A 22,306-nucleotide genomic window follows, 5' to 3' on the forward strand; every position below is an offset into this window, starting at 1 on the left:
TATTTAGCTAATCTCTCAAAGAATCCAAATCTGCTATCATTTAGTATGTAGGAGTAAGAGAAAATTTGTGACCTTTTTTTCTGTACTTTGACCTTGAATTTGACCTTGTTGCCCACGTGACATGAGGCAATTTGCGTTGGAAATATACCCCATATGTTGTCTACAAAATATCAAAAAATTGGAGGGGTAATATTTTTTGTTTTTTTGCTAGACTTTCACAAAGCAAGCATGCAGTGGAAAACATATGTATTTAATGCATGTACATATAGGCCTATATACAATTGGCCTATATTATAATAGTATCATGTGTACAATATACTGAGCCTACAGACAAAATTACAGTTTTTCAACCACATGCTTGCTTTTTGAAAGCCTAGAAAGAAAACAAAAAATCTTACCCTCCAATTTTTTGATATTATGTAGACAACATATGGAGGTGTAATTCCAACGCAAATTCGCCTTGCGGTCACGTGGGCAACAAGGTCAAATTCAAGGTCAAAAGTACAGAAAAAAGGTCATATTTTTTCTTCCTCCACACACTAAATGATAGTAGATTTGGATTCTTTGAGAGATTAGCTAAAAAATGACACCAATTTCAGCTCAGTCGGAACTACGGTTACGGAGATATGGTCGCATAATGTTGATGGGCGCCATTTTTCATTTAAATCACCAAAAATGGGCGGGGCATAGCGAAAACCAGACGTCCGATTAAGCTAAAATTTGAAATTTGAGCTTTACAGCCAAAATCACCTGTATACCAATTTTGAACAAATTTGAAGGGGGTGAGGTGTAAAATCATATTTTTTTTGGGTGATTTGAGAAATAATGACCCAGTGGTTGAAATGCACAGATGGCAAATGTGTGAAAGCTTGAATGGAAATTAATTAGCCATGGTCTATATAATAATATGTAGTATTGATGCACAAATGGCAGATCTATATTATGCCAAGTTCATGTACACCATCAGATCACAAAGGTTGCTAGGTTACAATACTATGAATTGACAATACAAAAGGCTACCAGTATGTAATGTAAATAACTCTACACATTGGAAAATAATGGAAATAAATGCATTAGGTTTCTCTTGCCATTCTGATTTCTCAAAGTGTTTGTTTATTTGCATGTTTTAAATTTCACTATAATTAAACCTAAATTGATCATAATGTCTGAGTGATTAAAGCTTGCCAAAAAGTGTAGCCCTTTGGGTATTTAAGGGGTATGGCACCAGGTTAGGGGAAAAGAAGGCTATTTTTCGTTACTCTATCTAAACTTGTTGAAACCAAGAAATTTGTGGAGTGCAGATCCTTTTTCCAAAGGACCGCTATTCCAAAGGATCATTACTCTGAAGGGTCACTACAAATTTACAACAAGGTTTGTTAAGGCCGGAGTCAATACTCTGAAAGCTTGCAACTCCGAAGGGTCATTAATCCGAAATTTGGAGTAATAACCCTTTTGAGTAACCAGCCTTTTATGTTCTATATTTGGAGTATAATGCCCCCACTGGAATAACAACTTTGTTGTAAAATCAGACTAACAACCCTTTAGAATAATGAACCTTTGGAGTAATGATCCTTGAGGAATAACAACCCTTCAGAATAATGGTTCTTAAGAATAATGAGGTGTAACCAAAATTTGCATGTTCCGCATTTCTGCTGCATGCTGTATGTTTCCTAGTTTCCCAGTTTGATTGTTGTTAACTTATGGGTTTGGGTTTTTTTTTATTTTATTTTTTTCAATACATAGGGGACCTATACATGTACATACAGGTTCCATACATTATTCCTTAAATTTTCAAAATGGAGTAAATTTCCATATAAAAAAGTACCACTTTCTTTCGTAAGAATTCAATACCTACTCGCTGCAGGATACCTCGATCACATTACACCGCACAATTGGCACAGTAAATTTCTGGGTGAATATTATATGTATGTGATACAGCTAGTACTGTAATTCAGTACTTTATAATTGAGCATTCCCAGAGTTTACAATGGTTGCTTGGTAGATATTCAATTCATCAAGTCTATCTCCAAGGCATAAGTCCCAGTTTTATAAGGTCATCAACACAGTGTATGTGTATACATAGCCAACACATCAAATTATTAATAATTTATTGCAATAAAATTTGATTAAAATGTTGCGCGCAGAGATGATGCTTCATATCACTTGCATTTCTGATGTCACCGTCAGGCTGTATATAAATATTATCGTATTATATGCATTTCATTTTGAAATTATAAAAAATAAACTTGATTCTATTAGAAGGTTTAGGTTACCCAAAAAAATATCAGTTCTGTGCGCATTGCCATGGAAATATGGAACCGTTCACAGACACTTGTAAAAGCGGGTAGGTATTGTATTCATGGTATTCTTATTACAAAAGAAAGTGGTATTTATCTGGAAATTCACTCCATTTTGAAAATTTAAGGAATAATTATAGGAATCATGTATGTATTTTGTATCCCTCTGTCAAGGCATTCCTTTAAATCTTTTTCTTGTAGAACATGAGTTTACACTATTTTCTATGGTGTTGGCATACATTTTTCATGGACAAAAACGGGGAGGGGTGAAATAATTTTAGGTCCAAGGGGGGCCGGGGGGAGTGTGAAAAAAAAGTGAATTGTTCTTTTTACACCCCCCCCCCCATTGTTTGGCAGTAAAATCAATTATATAAATCTTCATTCAAAATAATTGTCTCCCCAACATTAGTTACCCCATTATGCATACAAACATGCATAATGGAAAAAAAATTGTATTTAGCTAGTAGAATCACACTCCCGCATGCATAGTTTTTTTGACTAAAACAAAACAAAAAGGAAAATAAGACAAACTCTTTGGTCCAAATCTAAAGGCAAGTAAAAGAGCAAAAAAATTATTTCAATTTTAATTTTTTTTTGTGAAATAGTTTGCCAAAATAGCCTATTACTAGGATTAGTTCTGGGTACTTGGTCGTAAGTGCTTGTCTTGAAAATTAGCAAAGCTATAAATAATAAAAAAATATGCCCTAAATTTACCAAAGAAAAAGACAATAGCCATAAAAAGGTATCAGGTGGGGATGATGCATTGTTTTGTTGTTTTGTTTTGTTGGGTTTTTTTACTGGTATCAAATCCTGGATGGTACAAACAAAAATGATTCAACCTTGAATCAATATTTTGCTTTTGTGATTCAATATATTCTAAGAGGATCTAGATCATTCTAAACAATATCATAATAAAAAAAGCTATTTAAACTGCCATGCATTTTCTTTGATATGCCGAATGTTTCATTGAATATGAACATAATAAAAAAACCTAATGATAATTCTACTGATAGGACTTTTTACTTTCACTTCAAATCAATTTGAGTTGAATTCATGCAACTTTTGATTTACGCTTTTAAAATAATCCTTTCCCTATTCTTAAAGGTCCGTAACCCGATCGACAGCATCATCCCCGATTTTTTTCATTGTTGATGAGGTTTTGGTATCACATAATAGATACTATTTTTCTCATTACTATCCTGAAATTTGACGCTCCAAGTCGATGTATTTCCGGAGAAATCATGAATCACAGCGGTTTTACAGGTTACCAGTTTGTAAACAATAAAAATTTCTTCGGATCATGGGAAGAGAAAAAGCGAACTACGCTAAGTGTAGTCTCGCTGCCAGACTGTATGTGGCTATCACGAGGATCGACGAGTGTCAGACCGACGCAAACTGGCTGTGTAGGAGACTACGCTAAGTGCTGAGGAGACGGTCCGCCGTATATAATTAAAACAATTCCTTCATTATTTCAGTTGGTGAAATAGCTCAATTATTAGCGCTACCGTTCTTTTACCGAGAGGTACCGGTTCAAAACCCGGTATCGGAAGGTTTTTCCTCTCCATTTTTAACCCGAACTTTTTTATATTCATTTGAAATGTACATATTGCAAGGGGAAATATATTTTGTTTCCTTTTTTTCTGAAACGGTACGAAAAAAAAAAAACAAAAAAACAAATATTTTCCGTTCAATACGGGCCGGGCATTGCAGCATGTCAGCATTAAATCATACGAACGGGACTTGTTGTTGTTGCATGCCTACCCAGAATGCAATTCACGTATACAAGGTATTGGATTGCAAATTTGGCTATTTATTCACATTTACGCTGAAAATGCTCTCGCGTTTTTCACAAAGCAGCATAAAGGGGAGATATTTGATATTATTATGTAATTTTAAAGACAATCCATATCCAAAACCAATAGGGTTACCCCCTTTAAGGTTAGCAACTATTTTTAAACTTTTGCGATTTGGTAGTTCACAGCATCTTGCAAATGGTAGTGAGCTTTGGCAAAAATTGCATTGATCTTTTCATTATGAGCGAGTGTATAGAATAATTCAAATATTACAGATGTAATTGTAAGTCCTATGGTTCTTGAGTTATGTTATAAAGAGGGCTGAAAAATACAACACTTACATACAATACTAAAACGTACATAACTCATTAACAACAATAAATCAAGTAAGTTTTCAAAGTATACGATTTGAAGAATGAACTATTGCAAAACATCAAAGTGTTATTTTTCTATAATATATTGATTTAGATAATGAAACCCAATTTCTTGACTGCTTCAACCAACAATACCTACATGTAGTGTTTAACACTTAAAGCCACTAAGAGCCGAGAAAAATACACAAAATCGGGTGTTTCTATATTAAAATCATGCAATATTTAAAGTAAACCCTGCACTGAATGCCTTTTTTAATAATATTCTTTTCTCTAAATTCTTATTAACAGTTGCATAGAGACAACCTGTTTTATTTCCCATCAAAAACCCTGTATGCTCTGACTATTGACCTACTTTTTCACATGCCGCAGTGTTGAGAAAATATTCGTGCCGGTTATATCCCAAACACCCACAGAGGTGATAGTTTACGGCGAGTTTTGTAATTATTACTTGATTTTGATATGTAAGTAATACGATAAAGTCGTCATAGGCAGTAATGTGTTTGTATTAAAAGAAATAACAAAAATAATTATTTAAGTAATAGAAATACTATTTGGAAATTGCAGCAAGATTTGCAGATGTTTTTATTTGAACAGTACCAGTTCACCAGCTTTGCTAGTTTTCCTAATCTTTGGGCTAAATTAATAGCATCGTGAAGGTCATATATATAGGCTATCATTTTATACTGACAGCTTCGGCATGTAGAAATACAGCTTGTATGTGCATTGTGTGCAGTGTGTACATAGGCTATTTACTTTTCAAATCTTTGATGCTTGTATAAGGTATTATAGACAAATTATTAGAATGCATGTGTACAGTAGAAATGGCCCAGGTTGAATAAAATAAATAAACATATGAATGAATATTTTATTCCCTGGATTATTTTTGTTGGGACAATATAATGATATAGTTTGACGCTTTGAAATACAGTTATGTTAATCATAATAAAGTTACAAAGTTAAAAAATAATATCGAAATATTGTAAAATCAAACATTTCCCCTCATAAGTTGCAATACAACATATTGAGGAAATTGATATGACAGATTTTTAAACTTTGATATGGAATTGATTAGATACCCCAGCCCTGTTGTCTCACCAGAGAAGATGAGCAGAAGTCTTTCTATCTGATGATAAAAAAAAAAACCTAGGTATGATTACGAAAATGTTTTAAATAACTATTATCTACAAAAGTTTTATAACCATGTTTTATATAAAATGTTAACATAAAACGACTTGTGTTATGATGTGAAGGGTTAATATAAAAACAGGGAAAATCTGTTCCAACTGACCAGCAGAGAACAAAGGATAAGCAATAGATCAGATTAAAATCAGGAAAATATGACACAACCTCAATGGGGAATAACAAACGATTAACGTATAAAGTTAAAAACTCTTTTAACTTTGTTTATAAGTTTTGTGTTATTCCCCTATTGGAAATCGATGTTGTGTCATATTTTCCCTGTTTTTAATTGTGAACTTGACTTACTAATGAGTGAATGTTCTTAGTCATCCAGTAGTTTCAAACAGAGTTTTGGAATTAAATCTAATACTGGAACTTACTTTTTGCAACTATTGCGACGTTGCGTCTGGAACCACCAGACTTCATCAGGCAACTGACCCGTTGGACTGGTCACGTGATAGACCAGTTAACACGCTTCGCGGGAAACTTGTGAATGTGAAGGACAAGCAACCGAAGGACAAATGCTCAAACTTAGTGTACGGGGTTGTGTGCGGTGATACCGATTGCTCTGCGGCTTATGTTGGAGAAACCAAACAGGCGTTAAAAACCCGCATTGGTCAACATAGGAGACCTAGTTCCAACGAAGCGCAAAACTCTGCTGTTTACCTCCATTTAAAGGACACTGGACACTCAATTAAGAACGAGGAAGTCGTTATTCTTGATAAGGAGGAACAATGGCATAGGAGAGGCATAAAAGAAGCCATTTGGGAACGCATTGAGCAACCGTCACTGAACAAGAAAGGGGACTCCGCTTCAATTTATCTCATGCATGGGACCGGGCCATCGGTCGATACCTAGCCGTCTATCACGTGACCAGTCCAACGGGTCAGTTGCCTGATGAAGTCTGGTGGTTCCAGACGCAACGTCGCAATAGTTGCAAAAAGTAAGTTCCAGTATTAGATTTAATTCCAAAACTCAACTTGACTTACTCATTCTTTCATTTCTCTTAACAATTTTTCATTTGCCCACCCTATTCCTTTTAAAGGAATTTTTATTATTCCATCAGGACCAAGCTATCCAGGAAGCCCAATTCAAGCAAAACGAGACTGAAGCATCCTGCTGAACATGCTGAAGTATCCCACTGTGCAATTAGCTGTAAGCTCTGGGGTTATTATGAATTGTACTCCTTGAAGCAGATTAGATTCCTGAAACCAATTAGCTTGTTTTCATAGTAATTAGGTAATAATTCCCTTGAAATCTGTCCTTAAACTTAAGGGCACAAGCATGCATAGACTGATCTTCTGAAACCTATTTACATTATTACATACAGAAGTAAATCTCATGAAATAGAAGCATTAGCTTGATTTCATATTTTAAAATATCATGGCAATTATGTAATGCGACTGTCAGTTGCAGTGCCTACACCATGGGACACGGGGAAATTTTGGAAACTGTTACAAGCATGTAACATTACCGGCTGTAAATCCCCGGGCAAGTCAAGCCCTTTAACCTCAGGGCAACCACCGGAAAGATCACAAAACGTGCATGAATTCTGAGACTCAATCATAATACCAAAGAACCTGGATTCCCCTGGTATTAAAAATGGATAGAACAGATCAGTGTTTCCCCTACTTACATTACAACCCTGCATAGTTGAGAGTACCGTACTCTTTTATAACATCCTGGGTAAGCCTTAGATCCCTGGCCCTTTCGAGATGCATTACCTCCCTGTGTAAGTCCTGGTATGTCCGGCAGTGTGGGGACCTCAGATGAACTGTAACTTACATCCCAGGTTAAGTCCCTGCTATTGGCGGAATTGACAGAGTCCTGGTGGGCAGGGATTGCAATTGACAGGTGCATAATGATTTCCTTATTTTGTGTTCCTTGACTTATCTTCAGACAGTTTGAAGACACTCTCCAAAGTTCTGAATTCAAATGAAGCAAGGAAATATCCATCAAAAGCAATGCCTGTCTGCTAGCTGACTGTGCACGATCACCACACATTTTCATGTCTTCACAATACTAAATCTATGTAGTCCAATATTGTAAACAGCTAGAGGCCGTCAGCGTGACGTCCTATGCCGCCATCTTGTGGGTACACGCTGTGATGGTCGTTCGATCCCCTTGCGTGAACATCAAAATCATCGCGTTGACGCGTGATAACAGCTGCGTGGCAAGCTGCTCCCTGCGCGTAGTGTCCGACGCATGAACACACAGATCATATGTACCCACAAGATGGCAAAAGACTGACGGCCTCTATTGCTATGTGGCTTCATAATTCATTGTAAAATGTTGAAACAGTTAGGTCACCATGGCGAGTTTAACGTATGGATGAGAACACAAAACACATCAAGGAGAAATAAATGATACAAGACAACATCTTGATGCGAACAACTGAAAGAAAGACTTGTATACCAACTTGATTTTGGGAAAAAGGTATAGCACAGATTTCAGGGAACAAACAGGCCCGTAGCTAGGGCGCCCAAATCGCCGAAGGCCCAAAAAGTCCCATTTGCAAACGTAGCAAAAAAAAAAAAAATAGGGTTTTTATGCCTTCTTGGTTAAAAAAGGTCAAAATTTTCAAAAATGTCCACTTTTTTTGCAAACAATCCACTTTTTCAAAATTTGCCTCAGCAACCCCCCCAAATAAATTCTGATTACCGCCTGGGAATAAATGTGGGCCGTAAAGTTTGATAGCTAAACATTATCAATTCCAAGTGATTGCTTTGGTGCAATATCAAAAAATGAAATTCTTCACTTCTTCAACCATATTTTACAGTCTATAATATCGAATTGATTAATTCGAATTAAACAATTCATTGATGGTAGCACTGGGTAGTTGCCATTACTGCCAGTAGACAGGAAGTCTAGAAAGTTGACCTCAACGCTGTAGGTGGTCTTCCTGTACTTTTTAATGGGACAGCAGTAACCTTGGGCATGTTTTATAGACCAAAATTTTGGATTTTTTGTGAGAGCATAACAAGACTATCCGTCGATGGATTTTTATTTCCGTCGCTAGATATTTTTAAAATTCAGTTTTTCAAAACATATTAAAAAGGCAGAGACCCCTGATGTATAATAATAAATTAGCTAGGTAAGTTTTGAGTAACCTTGATGAAAATTATCAAAAACGTGCCTAGTCAATTGTGTGGGTACGGTCCATCACCTGTCACTTGTTGGTAGTCTTGTAACATGTCTAATGACGCTGCCCATGGCCACTCGATGAATTGTTTAATTCGAATTAATCAATTTGATATTATAGACTGTTTTATCAGAGTCTTTATCAGAGTCATACAATACATTTATGAAAACAAGCTACTGGTACTTCAAATTGCATTTAAATGTACACTTTGTAGTTATCCAAACATTTCTAAGTTATTTGACAAGAGGCGGCTACTGAAGCTTAAATGAATGTTTACCAACGGTATATAACATAAGGACCAAGCAACGGTAAATTCTACAAAATTGTATAACTTGTGCTAAAGAGACTGTGACATGGCTTATTCAGTTCCAGGGCATACATGTACAACAATTAAAAATTCCTTTAAAGGGACAAATAGGGCGAGCAAATGAAACATTGTGTAGAGAAATGGATACATGAATGAGTAAAGTTTATTGTACCCCTAGTAACGTTAAACAAACTGTTTTATCTCACAGAAAATTTCTGATAATTGCTCAAATTGGCTTGTTTAAGTTCACAGAAAGGGAAAATTATTTCTAAGGCATGCACCAAACACTAACAAAATAACACAGCCAAAATACCGTAAAACCCTGTCTACAAGCATTTTTTATGAAAGCTAAATTAATTCGAAGTAAGCGTAAATATACCAATACAATAGATTGGTCTTAAAATAATACTTGTTTGTATATGCTTGGATCCGTAATTTATTTGCTCAAAATCCATAATGGCGCCTGGATTAATGTAGTTTTCATCAGAAGCACTCTATATGCTTAAAGACGGGGTTTTACGGTACATGTACAACAAGTTTAGAGTATTTAGAAATAGAAGCCTTTTTACATTGTGTATTTTGAATTTCCCACCATCCGCCCTCACTACATTTTCTGACCCTCACTTATTCATTACTTTGATGTTCAAAAAAATACTGATAAAAACTGGTTATATTTGCACAAAAAAAAGGATGAATTTCCATTTATTTTAGTGGATAAATCTAAATCAAAACATCCATTTTGCTACCTTGCAGACTCTTTTTATATACTTATGAATCTCATTTGGGCTAAACATCCATCTTCAAGTGAGTGAGCAGTAAATAACGACACATCTCCAACATCACCATGTAGGAATTTCAGCCAACACCTTTCCTACACACCTCACAGGGAGTTAATGATGCAGTCTGCCCCCTTTCCGCTTTCGATCATTAATCACTACACAAACAACATTTCAATGATATTAAAAATTGATTTTATTCTTTTTTTAAATTAAGGTCATTTGACCAAAAAATAGGTACATAAGTAATAGACCAGCGGCAACGCTACAAGATAAAGTAGTGTACAAATGTAACATGGCACAATTCATGTGCAATTTCTATTTTCTATCAATATAATTACATAGAAAAAAGACCAACTAAATGAATAAATGAAGGACAATTCTTATGAATTCATTTTAGCGTAACTAAATGGAAAGTCAATAACTACCTTTCGGAAAGATAATAAATAATGGAAGTCAACATGAGTGATCAATAATCAATTCTTTAAATGGACACTTGCATACATAGTGAAAATCCAGCTATTGATTAATATTTATCGATTCAAACAGGATTACAGATGCTGAAATTATGAATGATACAAACCCACAGGCCTGATGTAAACACATAGCACTAGACCCCAGGCCTGTAATGACTTTTAGTACATGTAGTTTTGGCACATTTTGCATTCCGAACTCTCTCAGTCACATTCAGACCAGGGCTTGAATTAGCCGCAGTTTGTGACCCTCACGGACTTAGTGAGCGCGTAGCGCAAGGCGTTCAACCTATAGTATACTAATAGCAACAGAGCCCAAAAGTAGTGCTACAATCCAGGAAAAAAAGGTTGGCACAGTTTGCCTGTCTTTTGGTATATTTCTGCCCCCGCTCCCCCAATTCAATGTTGGACCAAGCTATGTAGTCAACAGGTCTGTGAGACCCTCCAACATTGAATGATGGGGAGTGGGGAAGGGTGAGATATAGGGGGGGAGTATGTACTTCACATATATTACATGCGTGTTTCCCTCGCCTCCCCAATTTTAATAGGGCACACATTTCCATTGTTTAGTGCAAGTGTGCCAACTATTAATTTCGCGGATTGTAGGCTTGAATGTTTGCGCTGGTCAAATTTTTACCTTACATTATAAAGAAACTTATTAGGGAGGCCACCAAATGATGGGACCAGGTTCAAACAAAATGCTCAAGTCATGTTTAAAGGCCTAAAAATTAAGCATGCTGGCCTATGGAAAGAGAAAAATAGAACAAAATGCATATTGGAGACTGTTTGTTTTCTGTCTCTAGTTTGAGTTACAAAAAACATTTAACTGTGATTGGGCATACAATGACAAAAACAAAATCAGTACCCGGTACTGTAAAAAACGAGCACTTTATAAATTAATTATTTTTGTGGTTCGCTGAGCTCCATACTTTACTATTTACTTTATGATCATGTGTAAAAACCATAAACAAACTCAAGTGAAACGTTTCAATACCTGTGAAGCACAGAAAATTAATTTAATTGCGCAAAAGTCCTCTTTTATAAATGTAGTACTGCATTTCAAACATCTCACATACTCATCCTGCTTGTTGAAAAACAAATTACCATACAAGAAAAAACATTAGATGATCTACACTTGATATGCAATACCTTTAAGCAATGCATCCAATCATTCCCAATTTTATTTTCATATAACTGCAAATCCGTCAAGCTCATGGGCCCCTGTGGGTTATGAGCATCAGATGGCTAGGGACCACTTCTATTTCAAATGAAAACAGGGTTGCCAGAACATTTCAGCCCAAATCATGGGTTAATAATCAAAAAGTCACCCAATTGTGCTCTAACCATTGGTTTCTATGGGACAGGAAACAAAGTTCTAAAAGTCACAAGAGTCAATGTTGGAAAGTAGCCCAATTGTTTTCATTACCATTGGTTTCTATGGGACTGGAATGATCAAAGTTAAAGGGAAAATCTTCAGAAGTCACCAAATTGGGCTACTAAATTGCATGTTTGGCAACCCTGAATGAAAACATTACCAAGTAGAGAATTACTGATACACAAAATAATGCTCTCAGCCATTGCAAAGATCATCTTCACAAAATGTCACAGTTAGCATATTGATATTTGATACACAACATTCTGCCCACTTGAGAATCCACTTGCTAAGAAGTATTATTTTACTATTTTCGCTCTTTTATTTTGTCTCATTTTGGAATAAAATTATTCATCTGGCAAAACAGAATACTATTCATTTTATAAGATACGGACTTTAAACATGCATGAAGTGCTACCCCATGCATATCAAATAATGTGTATAATATGGAACATCTTGCATCGCCACGCTTTTATTCTCCTATATTTTGTCACTGTCAAACAGGGGGGATCCAGGTCAATGGCGTAGCATCATAGGGGCACGGGGGGGGGGGGGCACGTGCCCCCAATCGATCTGAAATTTTAAAATCCCATAGGAAAATGGCCGAAAACGGCTTGTGCCCCCCATTCAGACCCGGTGCCCACAATCGGACCCGGTGCCCTCCCCCCCATCGGATGACCCACGCTACGCCACTGATCCAGGTTTTTGAAAGAAGAATGCGAAGTGCTCAGTATAAACATGCTAGTGTACCCCACAACCCCCGTAAATCAGTTCCTTATACTGTTTCTACTTTTAATGTTGGCCGTATCACAGAAGGTTACCTGCATCACCCGGCATCACCGTCAACCGGAGATCTGTTTTTTACTCAGACCATTGCCACTTATTCCCTCATCATCCATCAACCAGTTGATCAGTAGAAACACACTGGCTCAGTGGCGTAGCATCATAGGAGCACGGGGGTGGGAGGTCAAGTCCACCCCCCAATCGATCTGAAATTTTTAAATCCCATAGGAAAACTGTCAAAAATGGCCTATGCCCCCCCAATCAGACCCGGTGCGGCGGTGCCCCCAATCAGACCCAATGCCCCCCAATCATGGTCGATGCCCCCCCATGTGATGGGGGCATTGAAACACACTGAAATACATTGAAACACACTACGCCACTGAAACACACTGAAAGAGAAAATGTGTTTTCAATGTTTCGATATATATACAGATGTGTTCATTATTTTCCTGTTCAGTATTTATTTTTCTCCCTCAGTCCAGGGTCTTTTTAAAATAATTTTTTTTTTCACCAGGGTTTCAACTTCAACTAATTTGTACGTGCAATCGCTAAATCTATCCAGGCAGTGCATCTGTGATAGATTATATGTTAGAAGGAGAAATAAAGTAAATACATGTTTAATGCAATTTCCGGTTCTTGTGCATTTCATCTTCGTCTTGTCACTGCATGGCATGATTTTGTAACAGAATTTTGAAGGAAAAAATGATTAAATTTAAATACATGACATGATAATGTCATGAAGGATACTGCATTACCACAGCATCAGCAAAATATAATTTTTATTCATTGTACAAAGTACTTTAGGACTGCAGTGTCAACATACATTTTTCTGAGATCAGTAAACCAATCAGACGGTATAGTTTTAAAAAATAGATTCTGAAAAAAGATGAAACATTGCCTTTTAAAAATGAAATTTTTTGTGACATACATGTAGACAATTCAATTACCGGTAATCATGTTTCCTGAAACAAATTGATATGGCCTTCTCTACATACACATACCTGCCAACCCTAAAACCTCACAAATAGGGACAAATGGGAGAAGAAAATCTAAAAATGGGGATATTCCTGAATTTCCTATACCTTACTGTAGTCATATTTTTGCAAAAATAGGGACACTTGGTAAAATCGCTCTCTTTTATGCTATTTGTTTCTGTAAAAATAGGTTCTTCCTTATTAATTAGTACAAAAACATTGAAGGTCTACATCAGATCTATAAAAGAAAAAATATTAATTTGCATTAAAATTGCATTTTCAACATGAACAATTGATGGTTTACATGTATCATTTGAAGCTTTTGCTTGTGCCTTCCTTTTTCAATTTTAATTTAGTAAAGAAGGCATTTTTTTTTGTTTGACTGTACATATTTTGCTTTTTTAAGAACCAGTGGCATTTGAATATGTATCTAGATCTTTATTTAAACGCTAGCCACATTTTGTATTATTTTGTCACCTGAAATTCTTCTTTCTTGTAACATTTTACATTGATGCCTTTGTCCCCTAAAGACCCACACATCTCATGTCACTGAAAAAGGGACGAAGTTTTATTTCAGTGACCTTGCGTACATTCATCCCTCATCCTTCCTTTTAGCATTCAGTGAACAAAGTTGAACCTACCCCATGGGAGAATATCATTTAGCATGTATCTTCAATTGACGTCTCTTCAAAATTCTCTCTACTGTCTATGCTTCAATCATACCATCTGCCAAAGAAATTCCTAATGATAAATTCCAGGTTGCGGCAGGTCATGATAAAAATAAAATGTCAAGCTTCATTTTGACACCAATTACAATACGTATATTTATGAGCCCAATAAATTACACATGATCAACATTTTTCACATTGGTCACCAAAATAATCATAGCTCAGAATAGTGACCCCTGAGTATTTGTCTACAAACTTGCTGTCTACTGAAGATGACATTTCACTAGCTTCATGTCCATACTAAGTGTGCATGTACAAAAAAAAGTAGGATGCACATACTTAAAGCATAATCTTTTAAGCACACGCTTGACTGGTACTACAACCTAGCGTGTAAGATTTTTACAGAACAGTTCCGCCAATGTTGGTGCAAGAATATGTCCTTAAAATTACAATATGTTTAATTAAAGTGTCTTTGTACCTATGCATGTATGTCATTTGATTTCAGTGAACCCATACCTGCAACATTCATTCACCCAACATCCTTTTTCAGTACTCAACATATTCGAGACAAATTTGAGCCTAGCACGTGGGAGATATGATCGACTTAGAATGTCTCCTCAAAGTATCATACCATACCATCTGCCAAAGAAATTCCTAACTGGTTCATTCCCGTAGGTCAAGATAATAACAAAATGTCCAGATTCATTTTACAAGACTATAAACTAAAAATGTCTGACAATTAAGAGCACATAAATTACACATGATCAGCATTTTTCTCACTGGTCACCAAAATAATTACTGGGTACATGTACAATATTTTGGCCCAAGTATTTTGGTGACCCTTCAATATTTGTCTACAAACTTGCGGTCTACTGAAGATGACGCAGGCTACAATGTACATGTATACATTATCTTTTAAGCACAAGATTGTACTCTATAAAAATATTCATAAATCTTCAAACTATTACAAATTTAGCACTGTCATTCCTCATATTTTTAGTTAGCCAATTCAAGCAATTGATTCAGAAATAATCAAATTGTGTATCATTGTATTGAATTTCAATTTGCCTTCCAAAAATATTACAACAAAAATTTTGTATTACAAGTGTAATAATTGCATTTTTTAGCACAATATTGTACCGTATAAAAAATTCATAAATCTTGCAACTATTACAAATCTAGCACTGTCATTCCTCATGAATGTTTTTAGCAACCTGATTCAAGCAATTAATTCAGGAATAATCAAATTGTGTCATTGTATTGAATTTCAATGTAAAATATTACAATAAAAACATTGTATTTAATTCTCTTGTGCTATTCACAAGTTGACCCAATTGGCTACCCCTCAAAGAATTCAACATCTAGCATATTTTTGTGAGGGTTTTGTTTTGTTGGAATTTTAAGAGCGGAGCTGGAAATGTGAAAATAACAACAAATGAATCGACAAAGGAGCAAGTTACATAATTTGTACATTTCACAAAAATGTGTAAAATAATCAAGTCGCAAAATATGCCAAAATTTTCACCAAACATTCTGCCCATGAAAAATATCAATGTACATACAGTATTATGTTCATCCATACTACATGTATGTGCTTAACAAAAGCGCTGAGCGTGGACATGCATGGTTATGGTGGAATAATATTTATGTAATGCCACTGAAATTAAAACAGTCAAATTTACAAACCAAATTTATTGGATTTGTCATGATACATTTTATAGTAAGACTTGCCAATTCGTCATGTTTTTCATTGTCTGTAATCTGCATTCGGTACATTTGTAAAGCACGTTTACCAAATTAATGTATAAAATTCACTCTCCGTTAATCTGCAATTCTGAATGTCATGTATTTGAGCTATTTATATTTTTTTGAAATTCAGAATTTGTATTGTACGTACATAAAATTCTGAATCACAATGTTTGAAATGAATCATAATGCAACATACAATTTCTGTATTAACATTTAATGTATGATTTGTCTTCGTTAGATTGAGATCTGTCAGCAATCATTTTAATTGATTATTTTTATTTCATACTTGAAACTCATCAATGTTAAAAACACACATACCAGACAAAATCACTGTACATACACACTTGCAGGTGAACACATCCACAGAAAATATGTGATCACAGTCAAATGAGGACATCCAATAAATGAACTGACATTAAACATGATTTTTTCTATCCAAGTGGGGACCCTCCCCCCCCCCCCCTACTGGCAAACACCCTCATGGTCCAAAATGGCCCTAAATATTACCATAAACTTGAAAGACTTGGTAAAAACAAGACCATTAGTATTGAATAGGGGTGTGATTTTGGTAATTTTGTGCCCGGTACCAAGCATTTTTGAGGCGGGTAACTGGTACTGAAATTGAAAAAAAAAATTAAATTTTTTTTTTCGGTTTTGTGTCTCTGGACCTAGACCTAAATTCTAGGATCATGGTTGACCTAAAAAAAAAAAAAAAAAAAAAAAAATTGAATTTTGCACATTGTTTTGTAATTTTAATATGAAAATTGATACATAGTTTTCATGTCATACTCTATTAATGATATCAAAATGCATTGAATTTGAATGAAAAAAAAAAAATTATTTTTTTTTTTTTTTTTTTAATTTCTGGTACCCGGGCAGGGAATAGGATTATCGGGCGGGACTCGAATTCCCGGGACTCGCTCACACCCTTAGTATTGAAACAACACAATCACTGATTGGTCCCCATTTCTGGCTGCCCAGGTAAAAAACTAAACAGTAAACATCTATACATGTACATGTACATAGCAACTGATCTTGAAATCAAGCTTTGAACCGAGGAGTTGAAAACGTTATTTCACAGATTAACTACAGATATGAACTCAACAACTGGCTGCTGTCTTCTGAAGATGACATGATTATACATTCAGAAATTGTCTTATGCATTATAATTGATTTTATAATCATAATATTGTTTGCTAATTAGCTTAATTTGAAATAATGATCTGATGGAACCCTATACCGTATTAAAAAAAAAAGATTTACTGCATGAATGAAGGCAGGAAAAGAAATAAAATGCTGAAGACGACATGCTGCTATGTACATTGTACACATGCCTGTCAAACATGCATTAATTGATTTCAATCCTAATTTATTTGCTCATTAGCTAAATCAATGAGTTAATGAAGGTGTGTACTTCACAGATCCCCTATAATTAAGTCAGCAACAATTTGCTGTCTACTGAAGATGATAACTAGCTACATTTATTTATTATTATTCATTAGACATTTCAACAAAAATATACAGCAAAATTAGACCAGCAAGCAAGGGCTGCCAGGGCCCAACAAAAGTGGCAAATAAAGCACTGACATCTAAAAGATGAGTGGACCCCACCCTTGCAAGCTGGTCATGAAAATAAACAAAAGTTCTCTTCCACTTCTCTTACTGTTATACTTGGGAGGTCAGTTTGATCAGCACTGAATCATACCCCATTATAAATAACATGCAACAAAATATTGAAGTATACATACATTGGCCACTGTCGAAATATTAAAATACTACCATAATCCATAAATCAAACAATTAAAAGTGCTAAAATTGCCATTAACCCTAAAGTACCACGATCCTAAAAATTTGAGCTTAAAAGGACTTTTGTTTACAGTTTAAAAAGAAAGAAGAAAAATTGGCCTGTCAAAAAAAAAAAAGAATTATCATTGAACCCTGCTTGCTATTCTGTAGAAATCATTGATGATTTGATTCATAAATCATTTCATTCCGGCTGTTAACAGCCATTGTCAGTAAGAATGGGACCGAAATGGGACTTTGTGATTCAAGTGCGTCATGGATTTTCTTTAAAAAAAATAAGATGATGTATCATCAGTCCAAGAAACTACCCCCAAAATTTTAGCTTCCTCGCCCATTTCGTTTGTCCGAAAAAAATTATTGAAATTTTGGCCTCATAAACATCGTTAAATGGTTTACCAATTAGTAGCCACTAGAAAATTGTGCGCCAACGTTGGCCCAGTGAAAAGAAAACAGTTTTTGAATCCTTCTATGGGTATCATTACAATGATGCAAAAAAATTGTTGGGTCACCATTGGCGCATCGTAATAATCAAGTTTAAAATATCAGTGAAAAGCGCCCTTGTGCTGTTTTCTGTGGCTTTAAACTCATTGCGCCATTAAGCACCCACGAAAAAAGCAAGTTGAAATGGATAAACTAATTATTTAGAATCAAATGCAAATGCAAAATTGATGGGTGCTCGTTGGCGCAAGAAGAAAAAGGAGGTCAAAGGTCAAATTTTCTAATTTTGAGCCATTTTCACGCCTCATTAATTTCATGCGCCAAGAAAAAAAAAAAAAAAAAGTGGTGTTCAGTGGTAAACAAACTGTAACTCTACTAAAAGAAGCAGTAAAAGCTTGGGTCCTGTTGGTTTAGTATTTTTTATGATTTTCTAAATATCATCTTAAAGCAAGTAAACAGTAAATAATATGCCATGCCGTACTATGTGCGAACTTTAAGTATCCTCCACTAGATATGCCAACAAGTACCCATAGTGTTTTAACTTTAGTTAGTTTATTCAAGTGCTGTTGCTTGCATTTCTGTGGAAATAAGTGTAGGCTCATGTTGGCGCAAGGATGTTAAGGGTCAAAGGTCAATTCAAAATCACAAAATGCTACTTTTATGTTAGTTTGTGCAACCAATATGCAATCTTCGAGTGTCCATTTCTCGATGTGCCAACAAGTACCCATGGTGTTAAACTTCATTTAGTTTATCCAAGTGCTGTTACTTGTGATCTGTAGGAATATGTTTGGGCTCATGTTGGCGCAATGATATTTTGAGGGTCAAAGGTCAATACAAAAAACTCAAAATATGACAAAGTGCATTCTTTGAGTGTTGGTAATTTCAATGCCAACAAGATCCCATTATTTTTTCACTACCTATGCCAACTCGATTTATTCAATTTCTTCATAAAAAGCCTTGAAGTTGGGATAATATTGGCATTATATGAATATTTAAAGAGCCCAATATTACAGTATAAGCACAACTTCTGCATTTTTATTTAAAATGCAGAAGTTGTGCAAGCTTACATTGTATTGAAAGTGAAGAACAATATTGCATTTTGACTGCAATGAATCAATATACTTATACTTATAACATGTGCAGGCTTATAATATTTTGGAGAACATTTTTGTAAACCATGAAAACTTAAAATGTGTACCTTCTACTTGGTTTGTTGTGGATGGTCAAATGATCTGAAAATGCAGGGTAAGTTTTGATTTATACACATTCTGCATTCAACAGTATTAAAGTGTTATTCTTAAATATCACTGTGGCATTGAGCATCCATAAGACTTAACAAGCAAATATACACTCCATTTGAGGTAGATATTGGGACAATGTTTGTGCACATTTTCACAGTTGCACAAACTCGCAAAAGAGTTGCACTTTGTGCTTTAGGATTGACCTTTGACCCTTAAAATATCCTTGCCAACATGAACCCAAACAAATTTCTACATAAATGCAAGTAACAGCACTTAGATAAGCTTATTGAAGTAAAAACATAATGGGTACTTTTTGGCACATCTAGTAGTGGATGCTTGAAGATTGCGTATTAGTTGCAGGAACTATCAAAAAGTAGCATTTTATGGTTTTGGATTAACCTTTGACCTTAAAAATATCCTTGGGCCAACATGAACCCATATTAATTTCTACATAAATGCAAGTAACAGCACTTAGGTAAACTGAGAGAAGTAAAAACATTATGGGTACTTTTTGGCACATCTAGTAGTGGATGCTTGAAGATTGCATATTGGTTGCATGAACTATATAAAGTAGCACTTTATGGTTTTGGATTAACCTTTGACCCCTAATATATCCTTGCGCCAACATGTGCCCAAACTAATTTCTACATAAATGCAAATAACAACACTTAAATATGGTGAATGAAGTAAAAACACCATGGGTACCTGTTGGCACGTCCTGTTGTGGATGCTTGAAGATTGATGGAACCCCTATTTGACCTATTATATGCTATTTACTAGGCTTTAGGATGATATTTAGAAAATCATTAAAAATAGTGAACCACCAGGACCCAAGCTTGTTTCTGTTTCTTTTATTAGAGTTATAGTTTCTTTACCACTGAACACCACTTTTAATGTTCTTTGACCTTGGCGCACAAAATTAATGAGGCGTGAAAATGACGCTTAAAATAAGAAAATTTGACCTTTGACCCCAATTTTCTCCTAGCGCCAACGAGCACCCATCAATTTTGCATTTGCATTTGATTCTAAATAATTAGTTTATCCATTTCAGCTTGCTTTTTATATGGGTGCTTAATGGCGCAAACGAGTTTCAAGCCACAGAAAACAACACGAGGGCGCTTTTCACTAATATTTTAAACTTGTATATTACGATGCGCCAATGGTAACCCAACCATTTTTTTGTGTAATTGTAATGATACCCATAGAAGGATTCAAAAACTATTTTCTATTTACTGGGCCAATGTTGGCACACAATTCTGTAGTCACTGCTAATTGATAAACCATTTAACGATGTTTTTGGGGCCAAAATTTCATTATTTTTTTACGGACAAACGAAATGAGCGAGGAAACTAAAACTTTGGGATTGTTTTCTTGGACCAATGTTGCATCATCCTATTTTTTTAAAGAAAATTTGTGATGCACTTGAATCACAAGAGTCTGAATCTTACAGACAGTGGCTCTTAATAGGGAGTAACTGGGTCATTACCAGGACACGGCAAGCTGTCATGTTTGAAACAGGCTCAATGACCTCTCGGATTTAGTTCATCACTCTGTGATTCATCTACTGTGCATCCTCTACACAACATTCAATTGCATGAACATGCATGTGTACACTTCTGGTATACTTAAATCTTATGTATATTTTATGTACAAGTGTACACATGTCATGTACCTGTATAATTGTGCATGTACCTCTTCTGTTGCTCACAACAACATTCTATCCATGGATCCATTTATGAAGCTGTGTTGTACTGTATGTGATAGATGTGATAAAAATGGCAAAACGGCTGACAATTCTCTTGTTAAATTGTTTACAGTTCTGAGCTTGTCTAAAATAATGAGGGGATACCACAATTTTTTTTCATGAATGTTGGTTTACTTTAATAATGGTATCCCCCATCTCCATGATACAGACGATAGATACACAATATACATGTAGGCCTATGCTACGAACAAAACTGGTACAGTTATTCCAGGGGTGAAGTGGGCAGTGGCCAAATGCCGTCCTCCATCCTCAACATAAAAATTTCAATTTTAATAGAGAGAAAGAATTCAAGGTAGCTCAATCTTGGACGTAGATGTATTATCAGGACTCCAACTCACACGCATCGGCATGTACATGTACCTGGCTAACCAAATTAACCAATCAGGCCCAGTCCTTGTCTAAGAATTGAGCTGACTTGACAATATTTTTCCATACCCACTTACCGTCCATTCTTCCCATGAAGTTGACCCTTGACCTTTGATTTTAGGCGTCCCGCCACTTGTAGGTGTAGAAGCCGTAGACATCACGTCATTCAGTTACAATTATTCCTACATGTAAGTTCCAAAGTTCTGTCTCAAATCGTACAATATACATCTTGTGTGATTGTTCTTCGTTTTATGTATCTAATTAAGTTCCAAATCTAGTATAAAGAGCGATTTGCCATCTGTTAAATCTGTATGTGGTCATGTTTGAAGTTCATGCATTTTACAAGACGTTCATAATGAATTTAACACACAAGCGAATAGTTCAACGTATAAAAGTTGACGTATCAAACTTTCAATATTTTATTTCACGAAACTAGGAATTGTTGCTCAATTCCATAGTGTCAAACTTCTATGACGTCATAATGCTAACTATCTCATCAATATCACCAATCTCATCTTGTTTTAAAATCGTAAGCTTTATACCAAGCCGCACAACTCTGTGCAAACACAGACCCAGTTTCAAAAGGTGCCAAAACTGCAAATGAGATGCCGTCAGATGATACTCAATAATTAAAGCGGCAATTATTGCGGACTTGACGGTGGGTATATTAAGTCTGCTGGTCCCTGGTGGCTTGCTTAGCTGTTGGTTTTAGAAGTCAAGCAGAATGCAATCTGTTGTGGACTTGACGGTGGGTATATTAAGTCTGCTGGTCCCTGGTGGCTTGCTTAGCTGTTGGTTTTAGAAGT

General features: G+C 35.5%; 1 protein-coding gene across 1 annotated transcript in view; it reads right to left on the bottom strand.

Moving 5' to 3' along the window:
• The window catches only part of LOC140169902 (dixin-like), a 113,539-nt gene that overhangs the window by 87,143 nt on the left and 4,090 nt on the right, over window positions 1-22,306 (bottom strand). Inside the window, exon 2 of the mRNA XM_072193223.1 lies at window positions 21,578-22,231. Within this exon, the coding sequence (XP_072049324.1) occupies window positions 21,578-21,658 (81 nt within the window). The 5' untranslated portion in view covers window positions 21,659-22,231. The remainder of the gene's footprint in view (window positions 1-21,577; window positions 22,232-22,306) is intronic.

Source organism: Amphiura filiformis, chromosome 14, assembly GCF_039555335.1.
Source record: "Amphiura filiformis chromosome 14, Afil_fr2py, whole genome shotgun sequence".
Taxonomy (NCBI): domain Eukaryota; kingdom Metazoa; phylum Echinodermata; class Ophiuroidea; order Amphilepidida; family Amphiuridae; genus Amphiura; species Amphiura filiformis.